The sequence below is a fragment of the Bos taurus genome, chromosome 11 (assembly GCF_002263795.3).
Source record: "Bos taurus isolate L1 Dominette 01449 registration number 42190680 breed Hereford chromosome 11, ARS-UCD2.0, whole genome shotgun sequence".
Taxonomy (NCBI): domain Eukaryota; kingdom Metazoa; phylum Chordata; class Mammalia; order Artiodactyla; family Bovidae; genus Bos; species Bos taurus.
In genome coordinates, this window is record NC_037338.1 from 93,824,813 (window position 1) to 93,846,091 (window position 21,279).

The following is a 21,279-nucleotide window of genomic DNA, read 5'->3' on the forward strand; positions in this document are numbered from 1 at the left end:
CCGCCGTCCTTGGGATTCTCCAGGCAAGAACACTGGAGTGGGTTGCCATTTCCTCCTCCAATGCATGAAAGTGAAAAGTGAAAGTGAAGTTGCTCAGTCATGTCTGACTCTTAGTGACCCCATGGACTGCAGCCCACCAGGCTCCTCCATCCATGGGGTTTTCCAGGCAAGAGTACTGGAGTGGGTTGCCATTGCCTTCTCTGACTGATCTCTTTAAAGGGCTCCAATTGTCTTATGAAATTTGTTAGAGCCCTCATTGTGAGTTTAGGTTTCAGTAAATTAATAACCTTCTTTCCCAGTCTCCAAGGTATGTTTTTTATATCCTAAGAGTTTTCAAAAGTTTTTTATATGTCAATATTTGATGCTGAGAGACGACAGAAAGAAGGTTCTATATTTAAAATATTAATTCTATGTTTCTGATCTTTCATATTTCTAATTGCCATTTTAATCTCCTAGGTACACTGATAAATAAGTTTTCCTGGTGGGTCAGTGGTAAAGAACCTGCCTGCCAAAGCAGGAAATGTAGGTTTAATCCCTGGGTTGGGAAGATCCCCTGGAGAAGGAAATGGAAACCCACTCCAGTATTCTTGACAGGAGAATTCCATGGACTCAGGAGCCTGGTGGACTATGGTCCATGGGGTCAAAAAGTCTGACACGACTTAGTGACTAAACAACAACACTGATAATACATGAATACAGTCTGAAACTGAAATTCTCTTTTGAGGCCTACCCACAAATGCTACATGTAGAAATATATCTCCACATAGGTAAATGAATATAAAGATTAACAACATTGAAATCACACTACATAAATATATTATCTTGCAACTTGAATTTTTGTCTAACAAAATATCTTAAAGATAGTTCCAAGTAACCAATATCTGCAATCTACACTATTGTTTTTAACTGTTCTATAGTATTTTAATAACATTTTATAATATAAAACCACCATAATTTATTTACTCGTTTCTTTATTGCTGGACATTTAGACTTTCTATTCTCTGTTGTCTCTATTACAAACAATACTTCTATGAACACCTCTACATATATATTTTTCAAATGTATACTATGCCATATATACATAAAAGTGTTCATACCAACTTCAGGGTCTGGGAAATTTAAGTTTCATATGGAATGTTTCTTAAACATCATTGTCCCTGCCATAATTGGAATAATTGTCATTTTCTGATTGATTTATTGGAATCCTTTGTATTTTATGGATACTACATGTATAATATTGTATGGATATATTATATTGTATGTCTACCATATAGATAATATTTCCTACAAATCCTTTGCTTCTGTTTTAGCATCATTCATGGCATCATTTACCATACATCATTTATCACACATGTTTTCACTTTTATGTAGTAAAGTCAGTCAATCTTTCCCTTTAGAGCTTTAGGATTTATTTTATATTTACATTTTGTGGAAGGTTTAGTCCATCCCTGAGAATATAAAAATATTCTCCTATATTTTCTCATTATTTTATAGATTTTTGCCTTTTAGACCTCAAATCCATCTGGAATTTATTTTTATATGTGGTATAAAGTAGAAACCTAAACTTAGATTATTTATATATTTTTATGCCGTGAAAAGAAGAGAAGCGAAAAGCAAAGGAGAAAAGGAAAGATATAAACATGTGAATACAGAGTTCCAAAGAATAGCAAGAAGAGATAAGAAAGCCTTCTTCAGCAATCAATGCAAAGAAATAGAGGCAAACAACAGAATGCGGAAGACTAGAGATCTCTTCAAGAAAATCAGAGATACCAAAGGAACATTTCATGCAAAGATGGGCTCGATAAAGGACAGAAATGGTATGGACCTAACAGAAGCAGAAGATACTAAGAAGAGATGGCAAGAATACACAGAAGAACTGTACAAAAAAGATCTACATGACGCAGATAATCAGGATGGTGTGATCACTGACCTAGAGCCAGACATCCTGGAATGTGAAGTCAAGTGGACCTTAGAAAGCATCACTATGAACAAAGCTAGTGGAGGTGATGGAATTCCAGTTGAGCTATTCCAAATCCTGAAAGATGATGTTGTGGAAGTGCTGCACTCAATATGCCAGCAAATTTCGAAAACTCAGCAGTGGCCACAGGACTGGAAAAGGGCAGTTTTCATTCCAATCCCAAAGAAAGGCAATGCCAAAGAATGCTCAAACTACCGCACAATTGCACTCATCTCACACGCTAGTAAAGTAATGCTCAAATTTTTCCAAGCCAGGCTTCAGCAATATGTGAACCATGAACTTCCTGATGTTCAAGCTGGTTTTAGAAAAGGCAGAGGAACCAGAGATCAAATTGCCAACATCCGCTGGATTATGGAAAAAGCAAGAGAGTTTCAGAAAAACATCTATTTCTGCCTTATTGACTATGCCAAAGCCTTTGTGTGGATCACAATCAACTGTGGAAAATTCTGAAAGAGATGGGAATACCAGACCACCTGACCTGCCTCTTGAAAAATTTGTATGCAGGTCAGGAAGCAACAGTTAGAACTGGACATGGAACAACAGACTGGTTCCAAATAGGAAAAGGAGTACGTCAAGGTTGTATATTGTCACCCTGTTTATTTAACTTATATGCAGAGTACATCATGAGAAATGCTGGACTGGAAGAAGCACAAGCTGGAATCAAGATTGCTGGGAGAAATATCAGTAACCTCAGATACGCAGATGACACTTCCCTTATGGCAGAAAGTGAAGAGGAACTAAAAAACCTCTTGATGAAAGTGGAAGTGAAGAGTGAAAAAGTTGGCTTAAAGCTCAACATTCAGAAAACGAAGATCATGGCATCCGGTCCCACCACTTCATGGGAAATAGATGGGGAAACAGTGGAAACAGCGTCAGGCTTTATTTTGGGGGGCTCCAAAATCACTGCAGGTGGTGACTGCAGCCATGAAATTAAAAGACGCTTACTCCTTGGAAGGAAAGTTATGACCAACCTAGATAGCATATTCAAAAGCAGAGACATTACTTTGCCAACAAAGGTCCGTCTAGTCAAGGCTATGGTTTTTCCTGTGGTCATGTATGGATGTGAAAGTTGGACTGTGAAGAAAGCTGAGGGCCGAAGAATTGATGCTTTTGAACTGTGGTGTTGGAGAAGACTCTTGAGAGTCCCTTGGACTGCAAGGACATCCAACCAGTCCATTCTGAAGGAGATCAGCCCTGGGATTTTTTTGGAAGGAATGATGCTAAAGCTGAAACTCCAGTACTTTGGCCACCTCATGCAAAGAGTTGACTCATTGGAAAAGACTCTGATGCTGGGAGGGATTGGGGGCAGGAGGAGAAGGGGACGACAGGGGATGAGATGGCTGGATGGCATCACTGACTCGATGGATGTGAGTCTCAGTGAATTCCGGGAGTTGGTGATGGACAGGGAGGCCAGGCGTGCTGGGATTCATGGGGTCGCAAAGAGTCGGACACGACTGAACAACTAAACTGAACTGATATATGGAAAAGTGCTAAATTCATTCATTAAAGATGTCTGGTTTTCTTCAATTAACCACAATCTTTTATGTTTTGAGTACCTGATTTTTGTTGTAAAATCTCCTGTGTATCTTGGCTCCACCTTACTTCTTCTGATCACTCTCTGAGCTATTGGAGAGACTGAGTTCCAGGCTTAAGTCCTCAGTTTTGTCTGCTGAATAAAATAAAATTCTCAACAAGAAGGTTGTACATTCTTTTCAATCAACATCAGGCAGCAAAACAAATTTGTTTGTATTCTCTGAGTACAATAAATAATCTCTAGCTACTTACAAAAAGATACATTTCGTTAGGTGAAATAACCTATGGTGCATCCAAGCAATGGGATATTATTCAGCAATTAAAAAAAAAAAATGAGCTGCCAAGCCATGAAAACACATGGAAGAAATTTCAATGCAAATACTAACTGAAAGAAGCCAATCTGAAAAGACTACAGTGTATTTTAACAGTGTATTCCAGAAAAAGTAAAACTATGGAGACACTAAAAAGATCAGTAATTACCAGAAGTTGGGGAAGGAAAGAATGAAGAAATGGAGCACAGGAATTTTAAAGCAGTAAAAATTTCCTATGTGATACTATAAAGATGGATACACGTCATTTTATTTTTGTTGAAACACCTAGAAGGTACACCACCAGAATGAGGCTTAATGTTAACTATAGACTTTGGGTGATAATGTATCAATATGGGGAAGGGTAATCCTGGGGGAGCTATGTATATGTAAGGGCAGGGGAGAGAAGAAAACTCTCTGTACTTTCTGATGAATTTTCCTGTGAACCTATAACTGCTATAAAAAATAAAGTACATTTAAATGGAAAATATGAAAGAAAAAACTACAAAATATCTAACCGAAAGTCCTCATTGTTATGCCAAATATACTTGAGGATAGTGTGGATTAGAGAAGCTAAATAAGTTGCCCCAATTCACCTACTTTTTCCCTATAAATTTCAATGAGCCCTGACTTTTGTATCTTTTTCATCTGGATTAAGAAGCTGAAGCAATAAAATGTTTAAGGAAGGCAAACAAAAAGCAATTGAAAAATGAGGCTCAAAAAAGTTAACCCTTGCAAAACCTCATACAGCTTTTAAGAAGCAGAGCTAGTATTCAAATCCATTCAGTCTGACTCCAGATCTTGTACCTTATTCACTTCCCTGTAACAATAACCTGCACCTAGATACAATCATCCATGCAGACACAGAACCTCAGAGATGTCAGAGGCCATCCCCTTTCCTTCCAGCCAAAATGCTGACATGCACAGGAGAACAGGTATGAACAGAGAGCACATAGAGGGTATCAGCACACACATGTACATAGCACACATACACGTGCACAAAAACACTTCCACCCCTCCAGCACCACAGTCCTACTTCCCTTCCCAGGTGTAGAGACTATACCTCCAGAGCTCAGATTCCCCAGTCTCTTGGGCACAGAGCTCAGTGAGGGCATCAGGACTGTTCTCTCCTGGGAAGGTTTCAGGGATGATCCCCTGAGGGCTCTGGCTTGTGGGGGTTGTGGGGGAGGACACACCTTTGGGTCTCCCTTCTATCAACAGTTCCCACTGTAGGCAGAGAGAAGAACCAGTGCAGTTCTGAATGTAGATCTCACCTGCCTCCTTCCTCAGAGGTTCAGAGCCTGAGCATAACCTGCTGGCAGGACCCCAGGCCTGACCAGGACCCTGAGTCTCCTCTGTCAGGTCCACAGGTAGGCAGCATGATGGACCTTTAAGAACAGAGACGAGGGGTTAACATCTTCACATGACATTTTCCTAATCCTTTCTTCTCTCCTTCATCTCAAAGGCCAGTAAACACTGCCTCTTCTTTTTTTTTCCCCTCTCTCTGCTTTTCATCACATATCACACATTTTTGGAGAAGCTTCTCTGTGTAAAGTGCTGGCCCCTGTCTTAAAGGGCACAAAACGGAGTCAGCAGGAGAACAAGTGAATGAGACAGTTAAGATAATGCGGGTGCTAAGGGGATACATCCTGAATCCAGCTTCCACCACCACCTAGCTGTGTGGCCTTAACCAGGTCACTTCAGTTCCCTCTGCCTCACTTTCATTACCTATAAAATGAGACACTATAATGACTAAATGTCTTAATACGTGTGAAGTGCTTAGAGCAGTGTCTGGCATGTATAAGCACTATGGAATTGTTAGCTATTATATGACCGTGATGGAGAATGTACATGGAAAGGGGCCGCAGTGACGTGGGGGTCTCAAGGTGGAGGCAACTGGGGAAGGCATGGCCAGCTCAGTGGAGGAACAAGAGATCTGTTTTCAGAAGTCCCACTTTAAGCACCTCTGGTGGATCAGTATGTTGAGACAGAGGGAAGACAATAATACAGAAAGGAATCCAATAGGCATATTTGAAAAGTCCACCTGCCTTGGCATCTAGAATGGAACAGCTGGGAAGGGCTAGGTAAAGCTTTAATCTGCTATAGGAGTGAAAACTAGGCAGAAAGGAGAGATTTCAGAAAGTTGGGGAGGGAAAGTCCATCCTGAAAAGCACCCTGCAGACCCTTATGTAGGTTATATCACTGCAGGAGACTATACACTCATGTGTCTTACTGCTGGTAGTGGGAACAGCACCAGGGGCGGGGGTGGGGGTGTCCAGGAGAAATTTTAAGATCAGGTTCTGATGGTGGGAAAGCAGAAAATCAATTTTCACTCAGAATCTGCCAGAGCTGCAGTCCAACCATTCCTCTCCAAAGAGAAGGGAGAAAGCTGAGCATAAAGATTTATGGAATGAGAGGTAGAAATGCATGCAGGAAGCAGGGGAAATGACAGGATCCCAATGTGTGGGAGACAAGGATGGAGGAGGAGGAGCAGGTGAGCAAGGATGCTGAAGGCAGTTTTCAGGAAGAAGGACTGCTGCCTACAAAGGACTGGCCACTGTCGCTCTCTACGATAGGATGATGGTTTGGGGAAGAAGTCTGATAAAGTAGTTTAAAACATGCGATTTGAAATCAGACATACCTAGATTTAATTGTCAGATATACTAGCTTTGTGACCCTCTGAACATCAGTCTCTCAATCTATAAAAAAGCGTTGATAATGCTACTAACATCACAGTGCTATTGTGTGGATTACATGAGACAAGTGCTAAGCACAGAATCTGTTCAGTAAACGTCCAGTAATTTTCTGCACTTTTCAGCTGTCCTTGCCTACTCATGGGAGCAGGTACATGGATATTGGGTAATTTTGCACCAATGTATTGCCTGGTGACTCAGACACAACTTAGCGACTAAACTATCGCCACCATTGCCTGGTGGCTCAGACCGTAAAGAATTTGCCTGCAATGTGGGAGATTCAGGTTCGAACCCTGGGTTGGGAAATCCCCTGGACAAGGGAATGGCTGTTCACTCCAGTATTCTCGCTTGGAGAATTCCATGGGCAGAGGAGCCTGGCAGGCTACAATCCATGGGGTCGCAAAGAATGGGACACGACTGTGACTAATGCTTATTACCTACCAAACATGTTTATTTCCTATTTGGGAAGTGCATTTTGTGTTCCCAGTTCCTATTCTCTGGTCAGGTGGGCTGGTGCTGAAGAAACTGACCTAGCATAAGTGGTTAAGAATCAAAGAAAGGAAAATCCATCTGAGATGGCAACTATCCACAAAGTAGAAAATTTCAGTGGAGAAAGTAGACCACTAAAGAAATAGTCTTTATTTCCCAGTTATCAAGGAAGGGAGCAAACCTTTCAAGTATGGATAGTGTGATATTAAAGGCTTGCAAAAGTTCTGTCCCTCCTGGTCCTTCCCAGTCACAAACTGATGACAAACCCTGTTATTTAAATGTCATTTTTCTAGCTTATTGTATGAGCAATGAAAGTAAACACCTGTGGGTGGCTCAGTGGTAAAGAATCCACCTGCCAATGCAGGACATACAAGAGATCTACGTTCGATCCCTGGGTCAGGAAGATCTCCTGGAGGAGGGCATGGCAACCCACTCCAGTATTATTGCCTAGGAAATCCCTTGGACAGAGGAGCCTGGCAGGCTCCAGCCCATGGGGTCACCAAGAGTCAGACACGACTTAACGACTGGGCACACACAGCCCATACAGAAAGCTTTACCAAACACTCACTCAACTATCTTTTTTCTTTTTTTACCAGTAATACAAAATGTTTTATTACTAACCACAATCAATTCCATTTATATAGTACTTTACCATATGAAATCTGTTAGCATAAATTATCTTAAATAACAGGAAGATGGTGAATGAATGTAGGGAATTAATAAGGAACTTATACATAATCCAATCAAATCACAGAACTATGCTTTTGAAAGAAATGAAGTGCTTCCATTTTTACTCTTAAATTGACTGTGAATCAAAACCCCATGTTTCTTCATAATCATCAGAAAGCCTTGATAAGGCAGCATCCTACCTCTGCCTCATGTGGGTCATGCGATACCAACACCATGGGAAAGAGGCTAAATATTTGGGAAGGGGCACAGGCAGTTCATTTCTGAATTCTAACATGCTCAGTCTCTTTTTTCCCTGTCTTTTTATTTTTTTATTGTTATTTTCTATTGGAGGATAATTGCTTTACAATGTTGTGCTGGTCTCTGCTGAGCACTAACTTAAATCAGTCATAATTATATATATATATATCCATCCCTTCCTCTTAAGCCTCCTTCCTCACCCCACCCCTCCACCATTCCATCCCTCTAGGTCATCACAGAGCACTGGGCTCCCTATGTTATATAGCAGCTTCCTGATAGTTATTTATTTTACACATTATAGTGTATATATGTCAATGTTACTTTCTCAACTTGTCCTAGCCTCTCCTTCCCCCACTGTGCTTATAAGTCCTTTCTCTACTTCTGCGTTTCCATTTCTTCTCTGTAAATAGGTTCATAACAGAGCCTCAGAATACCATTGGTAACACAAGTTTACCTCCTTTATCTGTGCTGTGGTGGCAGCAAGCAGGTATTGCAAAGAAGTGCAATTGTCTTTTACCCATGACACTCAACCAACTACAGTCAAAATCACTGAATTCATTTCAGGTCTACCTTAGAAAAGTATTTAGGGACAGTCAATAGGGCAGGGTCCTATGTGTATTAAGTCGACAAACCTTCCAGGCTCTGTAATGCTGGGTTTTGGTTTCGTTTTACAGCTTTAATGATTGTATAATTGATATATAAAATCTACACATATTTAATGTATACAATTTGATAATTCTCAGTATATGCATATGTCTAATGTTATTTGAGTCTCCAAATGACAGAAGTAAGTGGGTAGAATGTTGAAAAACCCCATTTTATTGGTGGGTGCACTGAGGGGAAAGGACCTACCCAAAACATGAGGAAATAAACAAAGTTATCAATTTAAACTAAACGGGAAGGGGACTAACTACCACCCTGAAAAACGTCACGTACATCTGAGGAATCCAGGTGCAGGACCAAGGCAGGTCAACCCTTTACCACTGGGAAAACAAAGTCTTAGACTGAGAAGGACGAGTCAGAGGGAGAGGAGGTGGATGAGGATTGAAACTCGCGGCTTCCTCCCTTACGGGCCTCCCCACCCCACCACCGTCTCCTTGGCTAGAGAACTCCCCTTCCTGTTCATCCCCAGTGAGCTAGTGGAGGGGAAGCAAGGGAGGCCCCAGAGGGGGAAAACAAAATTTTAAATAATATAGTTAATTAAGAGAAATAACCATAAGAAAACAGTCAGGACAATTAGAGAAAAGCAGTAAAGTTCCAAGGAATTGACAGTAATCTGCAAAGAGAGGACAACAGCGTCTCCTCACCTGAGCAGAAGTCTCAGCTTCTCTTCCTTCCCAGCTAAGGTTCCTAAATCCATCAGGATAACCCTAGATGGGATAGATCCTTGTACGCTGGCCAAGGAACACCTCATCAGTTACCCAGACCCGTTGATGACAGCTCAATTTGTGTTACATTTTGGTAACTTGATCTAAAGATCTTTCTAGACCTCATTGTTACAGTGTCTATCCCTTCACCTCCATTGAAATCAGCATTTTGGATCTAGATCTTCATGGAATTCTTGTGAAGAGAGAGGCCTTTGCAGTTACCCAGTCCTGAGGGTACAAGTTTCATGAAAAGGAATGCAACTTTACATAATCATAGACAGGGCAAAATAAGCATTAAAGAAGCCACCAGGGACAGAAACAAATTGGATCCATTTTTAAATGGTTTTACATAGAACCTGGACCAAGGCCCATGTCTTGTCTTTGCAGAATTATTTTCCGGGATGCAAATGGATTCAGATGTCAATCCTTGAACTAGAATCCCTTACTATAATGTTTTGGAAGTTGGCAGATTTTTTTCAAAGATAAAACCAGTTTTACACTGGGGGTTGCTGAGGTAGGCACAATAAGAAATCAGGCATAAAGCACAAGGAAAACTGTTTGAGTGGATTGGTTGCTACTCACTAAAGTTCTTCCTCGATCTCCAAATATGGAGGTTATGGCTTAGATATGAATGAGAGCCAGATACCTGTGGCTCCACCGTGTGAGCCAGTGAATTATGGCTAATTCGGCTGTTTCGGCCACTGGTTGGCTGGATTTTAAACCACAAAACTTGGACATCTTTACAAAAGGAACATTGTGGCTACAAGCCTGAGCTTTAATGGAATATAAGTCCACACAGAAAAGTTGAAAGTAACCAAAACTGAAGTCATCTACCTTCAGTTTAATCTGTGGATTTGTTCAAATACTAAAGATCCTCAGGTCCAGAATTCCAGCATCATTTATTCTTTTAAAATAAATTTTTAAGAACTTGGTCCATTGTATCAGTACCTCACAATCAAAGTTGGCAAATGATGGATGAGTGATTCAAGCAGCGTGCCCTTTGAAGGTGAAATCCATTTGAATGGAGCTGAAATGAACGTGAATATGCTGACTATATCCTGGAAGCATTTTTATACCATCTTGAAATTTCAACAAACTGGCTTTTGCCAGTTTATCCAGCTGTCTTTCAAGAATAAAAGTTGGGGTTTTCAAAAAAAAAAAAAAAGACCCAGTGAAAAACACAGAGGAAGAATCCAGAGTCAAATGAATACATTGCCCAAGAGTGAGTCTCAGATTAGGAGTATCTACTAAAATTTTCTGTGCTCATATTCTCCAACTTTGCATTCCATCTCTTAGAATGTATTCTGTATCATATAAACTCTCTCATGAGTGCAAAATATTTATATAAAAAACATCCATTGTAACACTGTCTATGGAGGAGAAAAAGTATTATGAATATTATGACCCCATTTCTGAGTATGTGTGTATAGATAACTGTGTGTATAAAGTAACTGGAAAATATGCACATATCTCTAGCTCTCTGGGAAGTGGAATTTTAGGGAACATTCATCTTTAATTATAAAATTAATAAAAGAAACATATGTCCCTTATTTTTTAATGTGAGCACATAATGTAAGGTGAAACATGGAAGGAACTCCACATTTCATCCCTTCATTCTCACTTCAGGAGGCAACTACAATACATACCCACACACACCACAACAAACACAACAAATAAAGGAGATACCTTTCTTTACAAAAATAAGATTACTCTGTCTCCAGTGTTCTGCAACTTGCTTTTGTCACTTAACAAATTATCACAGACAGCAGTGTAACAGTGATAACACAGCTTAGCAATGAATAGCTCCTGCCAACTGCCATTGGACTGCCTGAATTCACATCTCAGCTCTACCACTTACTAACTGTGGGACCTGGTAAGTTAATTGACTTTGCTAAACTATATTTTAATCTGTAAAGTAGGAATAATGGTACATATCTCTCAAGATTTGGAGACATTAAAATGATAAGAGTCAAAGTACCTAGCATGTAGCATATATTGAGTGTTGACTAACATCAGTCATCTACATTCTTTAGAGACTGTGATAGTAAGTAATGCAAATTCATTATAATTATTACAATAATTCAACTATCTATGAATATTTAGGTTGGGTTATCATTGTCTTTTGTTTGTTTTATCATACTGTTTTATCTGGTATTATAAGCAATATTACAATAAAAAATATGTGTACATATCCTTGTGCTACACATATGACTATTTTAAAAGGATAGCTTCCTACAAGTGTAATCATTGGATAATGAGATGCAGGTTTTCAAATCTGATGGAGACTACCAAAAGGTTTATACTGATAATTGTCTCACCATCAGGTATGTGGAGGTCTTTTTCCCTTTGGATATTGTTCAAACAATTTTATGGATATTCTGATAAATGATAATTGTACTTAAGTCTAATTTCTATTTATGATTACCAATAAGGTTGAACACCTTACATGTTTTCTTTGGTAAATGTGTTGTAGATATTTCCTTTGAATCAATAGTTTATATTTTAGCCATTCTTGTGGTCTCTTTGGGGGTAATGTTCATATTTTTGAGTATGGTATTTTGTCATTCTTTTTTCTTGCCTGGAATGGCATCCCCATCCTGAGACCATAAAAATGTGCTCCTTTATTTTTTCCTAATTTATATATTTTATGTTTTTGATTTTTAATGTTTAGATAATTAATTCATATGGGTTTGTGCAGGTGAGAGAGAAATCCAGCATCATTTTTACCAAATGTTTAGCCAATTATCATAAATGTCACTTGATAGTCCGTCCTTTCTCCATTACTACGAAATGAATCCTTATTATATATTAAGTTCCATATAGATCTAGATCTATGTATACGTATAAATACAGGCATACGAACTTCTTTATTGGTCCATTGACTTTTTACCGCTATATATACCATTACCTTTTTGTTTTTCATTTCTATGTCCTTTGATTTTCAGGTAAGAAAATTCACTGTCATTATCCTAATATTTTCAAAATTATCTCATCTTTTCTTAGCCATTTACACATCTAGATGACTTTTAGAATGACCTTCTCAATTCCATGAAAAACTCCCTCTCATGTTGGGATTGGTATATATACACTATTGATACTGTGTATAAAATAGATAACTAATGAGAGCATACTGGATAGCACAGGGAAGTCTACTCAATGCTTATGGTGACCTAAATGGGAAGGAAATCCAAAAAAAAGGAAATAAATGTATATAGACAGCTGATTCACTTTGCTGTACAGCAGAAGTTAACACAACATTGTACAGCAACTATACTCCAATAAAAATTAATTTTAAAAGATAAAAAATATAAATCCTCTTGGGGTGTTGTTATAGGTGCATTGAATCATTAATTTGAAATTTTTTCAGATTTATTGAGATATAATTAGCATGTAATATTGCATAAATTTAAGGTGTACAATGTGATGTTTAATACACTGATATAGGGCAAAATGATTGCCATACTGAGGTTAATTAACACCTTGATCAACTCACACAATTACCTTTTTGTATGTGTGTGTGGTGGGAAGATCTAAGATCTACTCTCTTAAGAAGAATAATGGTCACCAGGGATGGGAGTTGGAAGAATGGGGAAAATGTTGTTAAAGAGTACAAAATTTGCAATCATTGTTAGAAAAATAAGTGCAGGAGATCTAATACACAGCCTAACAATTACAGACAACAATACTAAGCTATGCATGTACCTCAAAAGTAGCTAAGAGACTAGATCTTAATTATATCCACCACACAAAAAGAAATGATAATTGTGTGTGGTGATAGAGGTGTTAGCTAATGATATGCTGGTAAACAATTTTTAAAAAAAGATTAAAGGAGCTAGATTATAATCTGAAAAAAATGTATCAAATCAACAAATTGTACACCTTAATTTACATGTTATATGTCAATTTTATCTCAGTTTGAGCAATGTAGCTGAATAGTAGTAGCCAGAGGCCATCTGTGCCTTCTCTTCCATGATATTGGTGGGGATGGGATTCATATTCAAAGTTTTATATTCCTGCAGTAATTGAATGTTTAGTATGAGAACTTCAAAATTTTCAATTGGAAACAAATATTTATTTAAAGGAATAAACTCAGTGACATAGGCTAATCCTGGGGTAGAACAGTTGACTCTTGAATAATACAAAAATAAAGGACATTGACCCTTCCTGCAGTCAAAAATGCACATATAACTACACAGCATCCCATATCCATGGGTTCTACTTTCAAGGATTCAACCAACCAATAGACCATGTGGTACTGTACTACATATTTATTGAAAAATCTACGTATAAGTGGATCTGCACAATTCAAGCCCATGTTGTTCAGTGGTCAACTATACTCCTATTTTGAATGGCATCCCTGACCCTTAGTGCAGGAGACCCAGGTTCGATCCCTGGATTGAGAAGATCTCCCAGAGGAGGAAATGGCAACCCACTCCAGTATACTTGCCTGGAGAATTCCATGGACAGAGGATCCTGGTGGGCTACAGTCCATGGGGTCTCAAACAGTCGAACACGACTGAGTAACTAACACATCTGAAAGAAAAACTTAGATTTTAAGTGTCCAGATCATTGTAACCAAACAGAAGTGCTTAAATAGATATTAAGCAGGCTTTTCTCTGAGGACACAACATTCTCAACTGAGCTCTGTGGAAAATGGGGAGCACTGATTAAATCTGATTCACACTTCTGTCCTACCCCCACTACCACCACCCCCACCTCTGCATATATGAGTAGGAAAGGATCTGAACGAGAGGACATCCAGGATGGGAGCCTCTTGTATGAAAGCATCCTGATTCAGATTAGGACCCAGCAGTTTCTTCCCCTATTTTACAAGAAGAAAGGGAGGGGCATTAGGGAGTTGGTCAGGAAAGAACCTAGGAAGAATCTTTAAAAAGGGAACTGAGAACTCAGACAGGTTAGGCTATATCAAACTCCCTAGAAACACATGGGAAATTTTTAGTTCTCATTTATGAAGCAGCTTAAAATTATTTAACTTCCCCCACATTGAGTTATAACTCCTTGTTTCCATAGTTTCTTGAAGAAAATAATCTAACAAAATGTGGTAGACTTCTTTTATTTTTTTTTCAATAGGCTGGAGATTAGGAAAGAAGCCATCCTCAGATTGCCCTTCGCATCTCTCCCACACCACCTTCAAACTCTGACCAGGGGTCAAGGACATGGAGCTGAAGAACGACAGCAGCAGCACTGAGGACTTTATCCTCCTGGGCATCTCTTCCAACCCCCGGATGCAGAAACCCCTCTTTGCTGTCTTCTTCGTCCTGTACCTGGTCACCCTGGTGGGGAATGGACTCATCATCCTGGCCATCCACTCTGACTCCCGGCTCCACACCCCTATGTACTTTTTCCTCAGCAACCTGTCCTTCATGGATATCTGCTTCACAACAGTCATTGTCCCCAAAATGCTGGTGAACTTACTCTCAGAGACAAAGTCTATCTCCTATGTGGGGTGCCTGGTCCAGATGTACTTCTTCATGGCTTTTGCAAATACTGACAGCTACCTGCTGGCCTCGATGGCCATTGACCGGCTGGTAGCCATCTGCAACCCCTTCCATTATGATGTGGTCATGAGCCCACGGCGTTGCCTCCTCCTGTTGCTGGGTTCATGCACCATCTCTCACCTGCACTCCATGCTGCGTGTGCTACTCATGTCCCGCCTGTCTTTCTGTGCCTCCCATGTCATCAAGCACTTCTTTTGTGATACCCAGCCTGTGCTCAAGCTCTCCTGCTCTGATACTTCATCCAGCCAGATTGTGGTGATGACCGAGACCCTGGCTGTCATCGCCACCCCTTTCCTGTGCATTCTCTTCTCCTACCTGAGAATCATCATCACGGTGCTCAAAATCCCCTCTGCTTCTGGGAAGTGGAAGGCCTTCTCCACCTGTGGCTCCCACCTCACTGTGGTGGTCTTCTTCTATGGGAGTGTCATCTATGTGTATTTTAGGCCACTGTCCATGTACTCAGTGGTGAAGGACCGGGTAGCCACAGTTATGTACACAATAGTGACACCCATGTTGAACCCTTTCATCTACAGCCTGAGGAACAAAGATATGAAGAGGGGTCTGAGGAAATTAAGAGACAGAATTCACTCATAGAAAAACATCAAGAGTGATTGTCATCTTTGGGAGATGACCTAAGAAATGATCAGGTTATCCTTCCTGTGTATCCATTTTTCACATGGTACCCAAAGAGGTGCTGTTGAATCACAGTAAGATCACTGATCTGAAAGTCAGATCATTCAGCCTCTATCAATGACCTTGAACAAGTATACGTTCAATCCCTGACCAAGTATTGCAAGAAATCCAGATTTAGGAAAACAGTTTCTGCCACCCATATGGTGGAATAATAAAACTACCCCAAAAGAACTCTTTCATGTGCTTCACACTGGCTGCTGCTGCTGCTGCTAAGTCGCTTCAGTCATGTCCGGCTCTGTGCAACCCCATAGACGGCAGCCCACCAGGCTCCCCAGTCCCTGGGATTCCCCAGGCAAGAGTATGGGAGTGGGTTTCCATTTCCTTTTCCAATGCATGAAAGTGAAAAGTGAAAGTGAAGTCTCTCAGTCATGTCTGACTCTTAGTGACCTCATGGACTGCAGCCTACCAGGCTCCTCTGTCCATGGGATTTTCCAAACAAGAGTACTGGAGTGGGTTGCCATTGCCTTCTCCAGTGCTCAAGAAATCATGAAGTCCTGTTATTTTAAAAATATGAAATAACATGGGTTTGATAGAAAATAGGGAAAGATTTCTTGGAATAATGACCTAAGATTGTCCTTAAAGATAATTTGAATTTTGAAAAGAAGATTCAATAGACAAGGAGATGAGCAGAGTATTTCAAAGAATGGGAACAATTTTTCTCAGTATATAAAAATAGACCCTAAAGATTACAGATCTAAATGTAAGACCTGATCCATAAAACTTCTAAAGCAAAACATAGAACAGCCTTTGACATAAATTGTAGTGATATATTTTTTCAGATCTTTCTCCTAAGACAAAATAAATAAAGGCAAAAATGTTTTAATGGAAAAGTTATGACCAACCTAGATAGCATATTGAAAAGCACAGACATTACTTTGTCAACAAAGGTCCGTCTAGTCAAGGCTATGGTTTTTCCAGTGGTTATGTATGGATGTGAGAGTTGGACTGTGAAGAAAGCTGAGCACCAAAGAACTGATGCTTTTGAACTGTAGTGTTGGAGAAGACTCTTGATAGTCCTTTGGACTGCAAGGATATCCAACCAGTCCATTCTAAAGGAGATCAGTCCTGGATATTCTTTGGAAGGACTGATGCTAAAGCTGAAACTCCAGTACTTTGGCCAACTCATGCGAAGAGTTGACTCATTGGAAAAGACTCTGATGCTGGGAGGGATTGGGGGCAGGAGGAGAAGGGGACGACAGAGGATGAGCTGGCTGGATGGCATCACTGACTTGATGGACAGGAGTTTGAGTGAACTCCGGGAGTTGGTGATGGACAGGGAGGCCTGGTGTGCTGCGATTCATGGGGTTGCAAAGAGTTGGACATGACTGAGCGACTGAACTGAACTGAAGTAAACTTAAAAACTTTTGCACAGCAAAAGAAACCATTGACAAAATGAAAAGATAACCTACTAAATAGGAGGAAATGCTTAGTTGTTATCCAAAATATATAAACATCTCATACAACTCAACATCAAAAAACAACAGTACAATTAAAAAATGGGCATAAAACCTGAACTGACATTTTTCCAAAGATATACAGATGGCCAACAGGAATTTGAAAAGATACTCAACATCTCTAATCATCAGAGATTACAAATCAAAACCACAATGAGATATCCCCTCATACCTGTCAACAGGGTGATCGTCAAAGTCTACAACTAAGGAATGTTATCAAGGCTGTAGAGAAAAGGGATCCCAAGTACACTCTTGGTGGGAATGTAAATTTGTGCAGCCACTGTGGAAAACAGCATGGAATTTCCTCAAAAAAATAAAAATAGAAATACCATGCATATGTACTAAGTCACTTCAGTTGTTTCAGACTCTGTGTGACCCTATGAACTGTAGCCTGCCAGGATGCTCTGTCCATGGGATTCTCCAGACAAGAATACTGGAGTGGGTTGCCATGCCCTCCTCCAGGGGATCTTCCAGACCCAGGGATCAGACCCATGTCTCCTGCGTCTCCTGCACTGCAGGCAGATTCTTTACCACTGAGCCACCGGGAAAGCCCAGAAATAACATATTATGCAGTAATTCTACTCTTAGGAATAGATCAAAAAAGTAAGAACACTAATTTGAAAAGATGCATGCACCCCCAATGTTCACAGCACACTATTCATAATAGCCATGATAGAAGAAAAAGCTAAGCATTCCTAAAAAGATGAATGGATAAAGAAGATGTGATACACACACACACACACACACACACACACACACACACACACACTTCCCAGGTGGCTCGATGGTAAAGAATCTGCCTTCCCATGCAGGAGATGTAAGAAATACAGGTTCAATTCCTGGGTCAGGAAGATTCCCTGGGGTTCCCTGGAATAGGAAATGGAAACCCACTCCAATATTCTTGCCTGAAAAATTCCATGGACAGAGGAGCCTGGTGGTCTACAGTCCATGGGGACTCAAGAGTTCAACATGACTGAGTGACTGAACACACACACAAACATACCTGCATACACAATGGAATACTACTCAGCCATACAAAAGAATAAAAACACTGCCATTTGCAACACTGTGGATGGACCTATACGATGGACCTTAAATAAGCCGAGCAAAGAAACAAATATTCTGTTATCACTTCTGTGTGGAATCTAAACATAAAATGAATGAATATTTTAATAAGAACAGAAACAGACTCAAAGATATAGAAAACAAACTAGTGGTTACCAGTGAACTAAGCCAAGTGGGGAGGGGCAATATAGCAGAAGAGACTCAAGAGATATAAACTACAATGTACCAAAAAAAAAAAAGAATATATTGTACATCACAGGGAACTATAGCCATTATTTTTATACAGTAAACTGAGTATAATTTGCAAAAATATTGCAAATTATGAATCACTATGTTGAACACCTGAGACTAAAATAATAGAATAAATCAACTATACTTTAATTAAAAAAAAAAATAGTGGAAACTAGCCAAGCAGGTAAAAGCAATAAACCCTGGGATGTACTTGAGAGGCCGAGAAAAGCACTGTAGAGCTTGTTCAATTTGAGAGCAGGGAGACTAGGACGAGAACACAGAGGTTGCCACTAAGCAGTCAGTCACTCCAGCTGCCCCCAGCCATGCACCCCGAGGAGACTCAGGATGAAAAAATACAGGATACTGGCCCCAGATAGCTGAGTGCACAGCAAAGGAATGACTTCCTAGAGTCCAGACTTTGCATCTTCCAATCTGGTCCCACTTCATGGCAAATAGATGGGGAAACAATGGAAACCATGACAGACTATTTTCTTGGGCTCCGAAATCACTGCAGATGGTGACTGCAGCCATGAAATTAAAAGATGCTCACTCCTTGGAAGAAAAGCTATAACCAACTAGACAGCATATTAAAAATCAGAGACATTACTTTGCTGATAAAGGTCCATCTAGTCAAAGCTATCATTTTTCCAGTAGTCATGTGTGGATGTGAGAGTTGGACTATAAAGAAAGCTGAGCGCCAAAGAATTGATGTTTTTGAACTGTGGTGTTGAAGAAGACTCTTGAGAGTCCCTTGGACTACAAGGAGATCCAACCAGTCCATCCTAAAGGAAATCAGTCCTGAATATTCATTGGAAGGACTGATGCTGAAGCTGAAACTCCAGTACTTTGGCCACCTGATGGGAAGAACTGACTCATTGGAAAAGACCCCGATGCTGGGAAAGATTAAGATAGGAGGAGAAAGGGACAACAGAGGATGAGATGGTTGGATGGTACCACCGAGTCAAAGGACATGAGTTTGAGTACGCTCCGGGGGTTGGTGATGGACAGGGAAGCCTGGTGTGCTACAGTCCATGGGGTCGCAAAGAGTTGGATGAGACTGAGCTACTGAACTGAACTGATACACAGAAAAGTGAGAGTCTGAGAGGCTGTGTTCCAGGCTGAAGTCCTCATTTTGGTCTGCCAAATAAAATATAATTCTCAACTTTTAGGTTGTGCTTTTTTTTTTCTGTCAACATCAGGTAGCAAAATTAATTTTTGGCATTTCCTGTGTACAGTAAGTCACATCTCTGTTCAGTTCAGTCATGTCTAGCTGCCCATAAAAAGATATATTTAGATAGGTGAAATAAACATCCAGGCAATGGAATATTATTCAGCATTAGAAAGAAATGAGCTGCTAAGCCATGAAACACATATGGGGGAGCTTGCAAGTATGTACTAACTGAAAGAAGCCAATCTGAAAAGGCTACATTCTATATGATTCCAACACTGTATTCCAGAAAAATCAAATCTACAGAGACAGTAAAAAGATCAGTAGTTGCCAAGAGCTGAGGGAAAGAAAGGATTAAATGGAACACAGGAATTTTAAGGCAATAAAACTACTCTGGATGATACTATGATGATGGATACATGTCATTATATTTTTAACACTCATCGAAGGTACAACATCAAGAAAGAAGCCTAATGTAAACTATGGACTTTGGGTGATGATGTGTCTATGTAGGTTAATCAGTCATACCAAATGTACTCTGGTGGGGAAGGGTAATTGTGGCCGAAGCTTTGTCTATATAAGGAGAAGGAAATGGCAACCTACTCCAGTATTCTTGCCTGGGAAATCCAACGGATAGAGGAGCCTGGAAGGCTACAGTCCATGAGGTCGAAAAGAGTCGGTCATGACAGAGTGACTAGACAACAACAAATATACATAAGGACAGGTGTGACGGGGACCTCTCTATACTTTCTGATCAACTTTTCCATGATTCTATAAATGCTCTGAAGGATAAAGTCTATTTAAAGGAAAAAAATTGAAAGAAGAGAAAACAAAATGCATATCTAAAAGTTGTGATTGCTATATCACTTATACTTGAGAAGAGTGTGGATTAAAGAAGTTAAATAACTTTCCCCAGTTCACTCATGTAGCGATTGCTGGGAGTGAAATTCCAAAATAAGTAGTCTGGCTTAAGATCTTGAAGTAATAAAGTGTTTAAGAAAGACAAACAAAAATCAATCAAAAATGAGTCTCAAAAAGGTAAACTCTGGTGGTCCAGTGGTTAAGACTCTGCACTTCCACTCAGGGGGCGTGAGTTCAATACCTGGTCAGGTAAACTAAGACCCCTCATGCCACAGAGCACAGTCAGAAAAAAAAAAAAAAGATTAACTCCTACAAAAGTTCCCACACCTTGTAAGAGACAGAGCCAGTATTCAAATCCATTCAGTCTGACTCCAGAGCGTGTACCTTAAACTTTTTCCTGTAACACTAACCTACACCTAGATACAGTCATCCCTGCAGACATAGAAGTTCAGAGATGTCAGAGGCCATCACTTCTCCTTCCACCCAACATGCTGACGTGCACAAGAGCACAGGTGTGTACAGAAAGCACATAGAGTGTACCAGCACACACCTGTAAACATAGCACACATACACATACATGAACACACCTCCACCCCTACGGCTCCATGGCCCTACTTCCCTTCCCAGGTGTAGAGGCTACACCTCTGGAGCCCAGATTCCCCAGTCTCCTGGGCACAGAGCTCAGTGAGGGCATCAGGACTGTTCTCTCCTGGGAAGGCTGCAGAAATGATTCCCAGGGCTCTGGCTTGCAGAGGTAGGTCGGGGGGAACACCCCTGGGTTCCTTTCTATCAACAGTTCTCATTGCAGGTAGAGAAGAATAAGCACACTTCTGAAGTTAGATCTCACTGCAACCTGCCTCCCTTCTCAGAGATTCAGAGCCCGATCATAACCCCCTGGCAGGACCCCAGGCCTGATTAGGACCCTAAAGCTCCTCTGTCGAGTCCACAGGTAGGCAAGCTGAGGGGTCTCTGGGAATAGAGCCTGAGGTTTAA

The 21,279-nt window shown here is 40.3% G+C and overlaps 1 protein-coding gene across 2 annotated transcripts; it reads left to right on the forward strand.

The window, feature by feature from the left end:
- Positions 1–11,065: 11,065 nt before the first annotated feature.
- OR1L4 (olfactory receptor family 1 subfamily L member 4) lies at positions 11,066–19,656 on the forward strand. 2 transcript variants are annotated; one of them, XM_005213158.4, is made up of 2 exons: positions 11,066–11,168; positions 14,387–19,656. In XM_005213158.4, exon 2 carries the CDS (start codon positions 14,473–14,475, stop codon positions 15,406–15,408), a length of 936 nt encoding a protein of 311 aa, XP_005213215.1. In that variant the 5' UTR covers positions 11,066–11,168; positions 14,387–14,472; the 3' UTR covers positions 15,409–19,656. The 2 variants fall into 2 exon arrangements, with proteins under 2 accessions (XP_005213215.1, NP_001376679.1); NM_001389750.1 differs by lacking the exon at positions 11,066–11,168 and having other exon boundaries at positions 14,473–15,408.
- Positions 19,657–21,279: the final 1,623 nt, after the last annotated feature.

Excerpts from the sequence above, each read along its gene's own strand:
- OR1L4 (XM_005213158.4), top strand. The coding sequence starts at position 14,473 with ATGGAGCTGAAGAACGACAGCAGCAGCACTGAGGACTTTATCCTCCTG.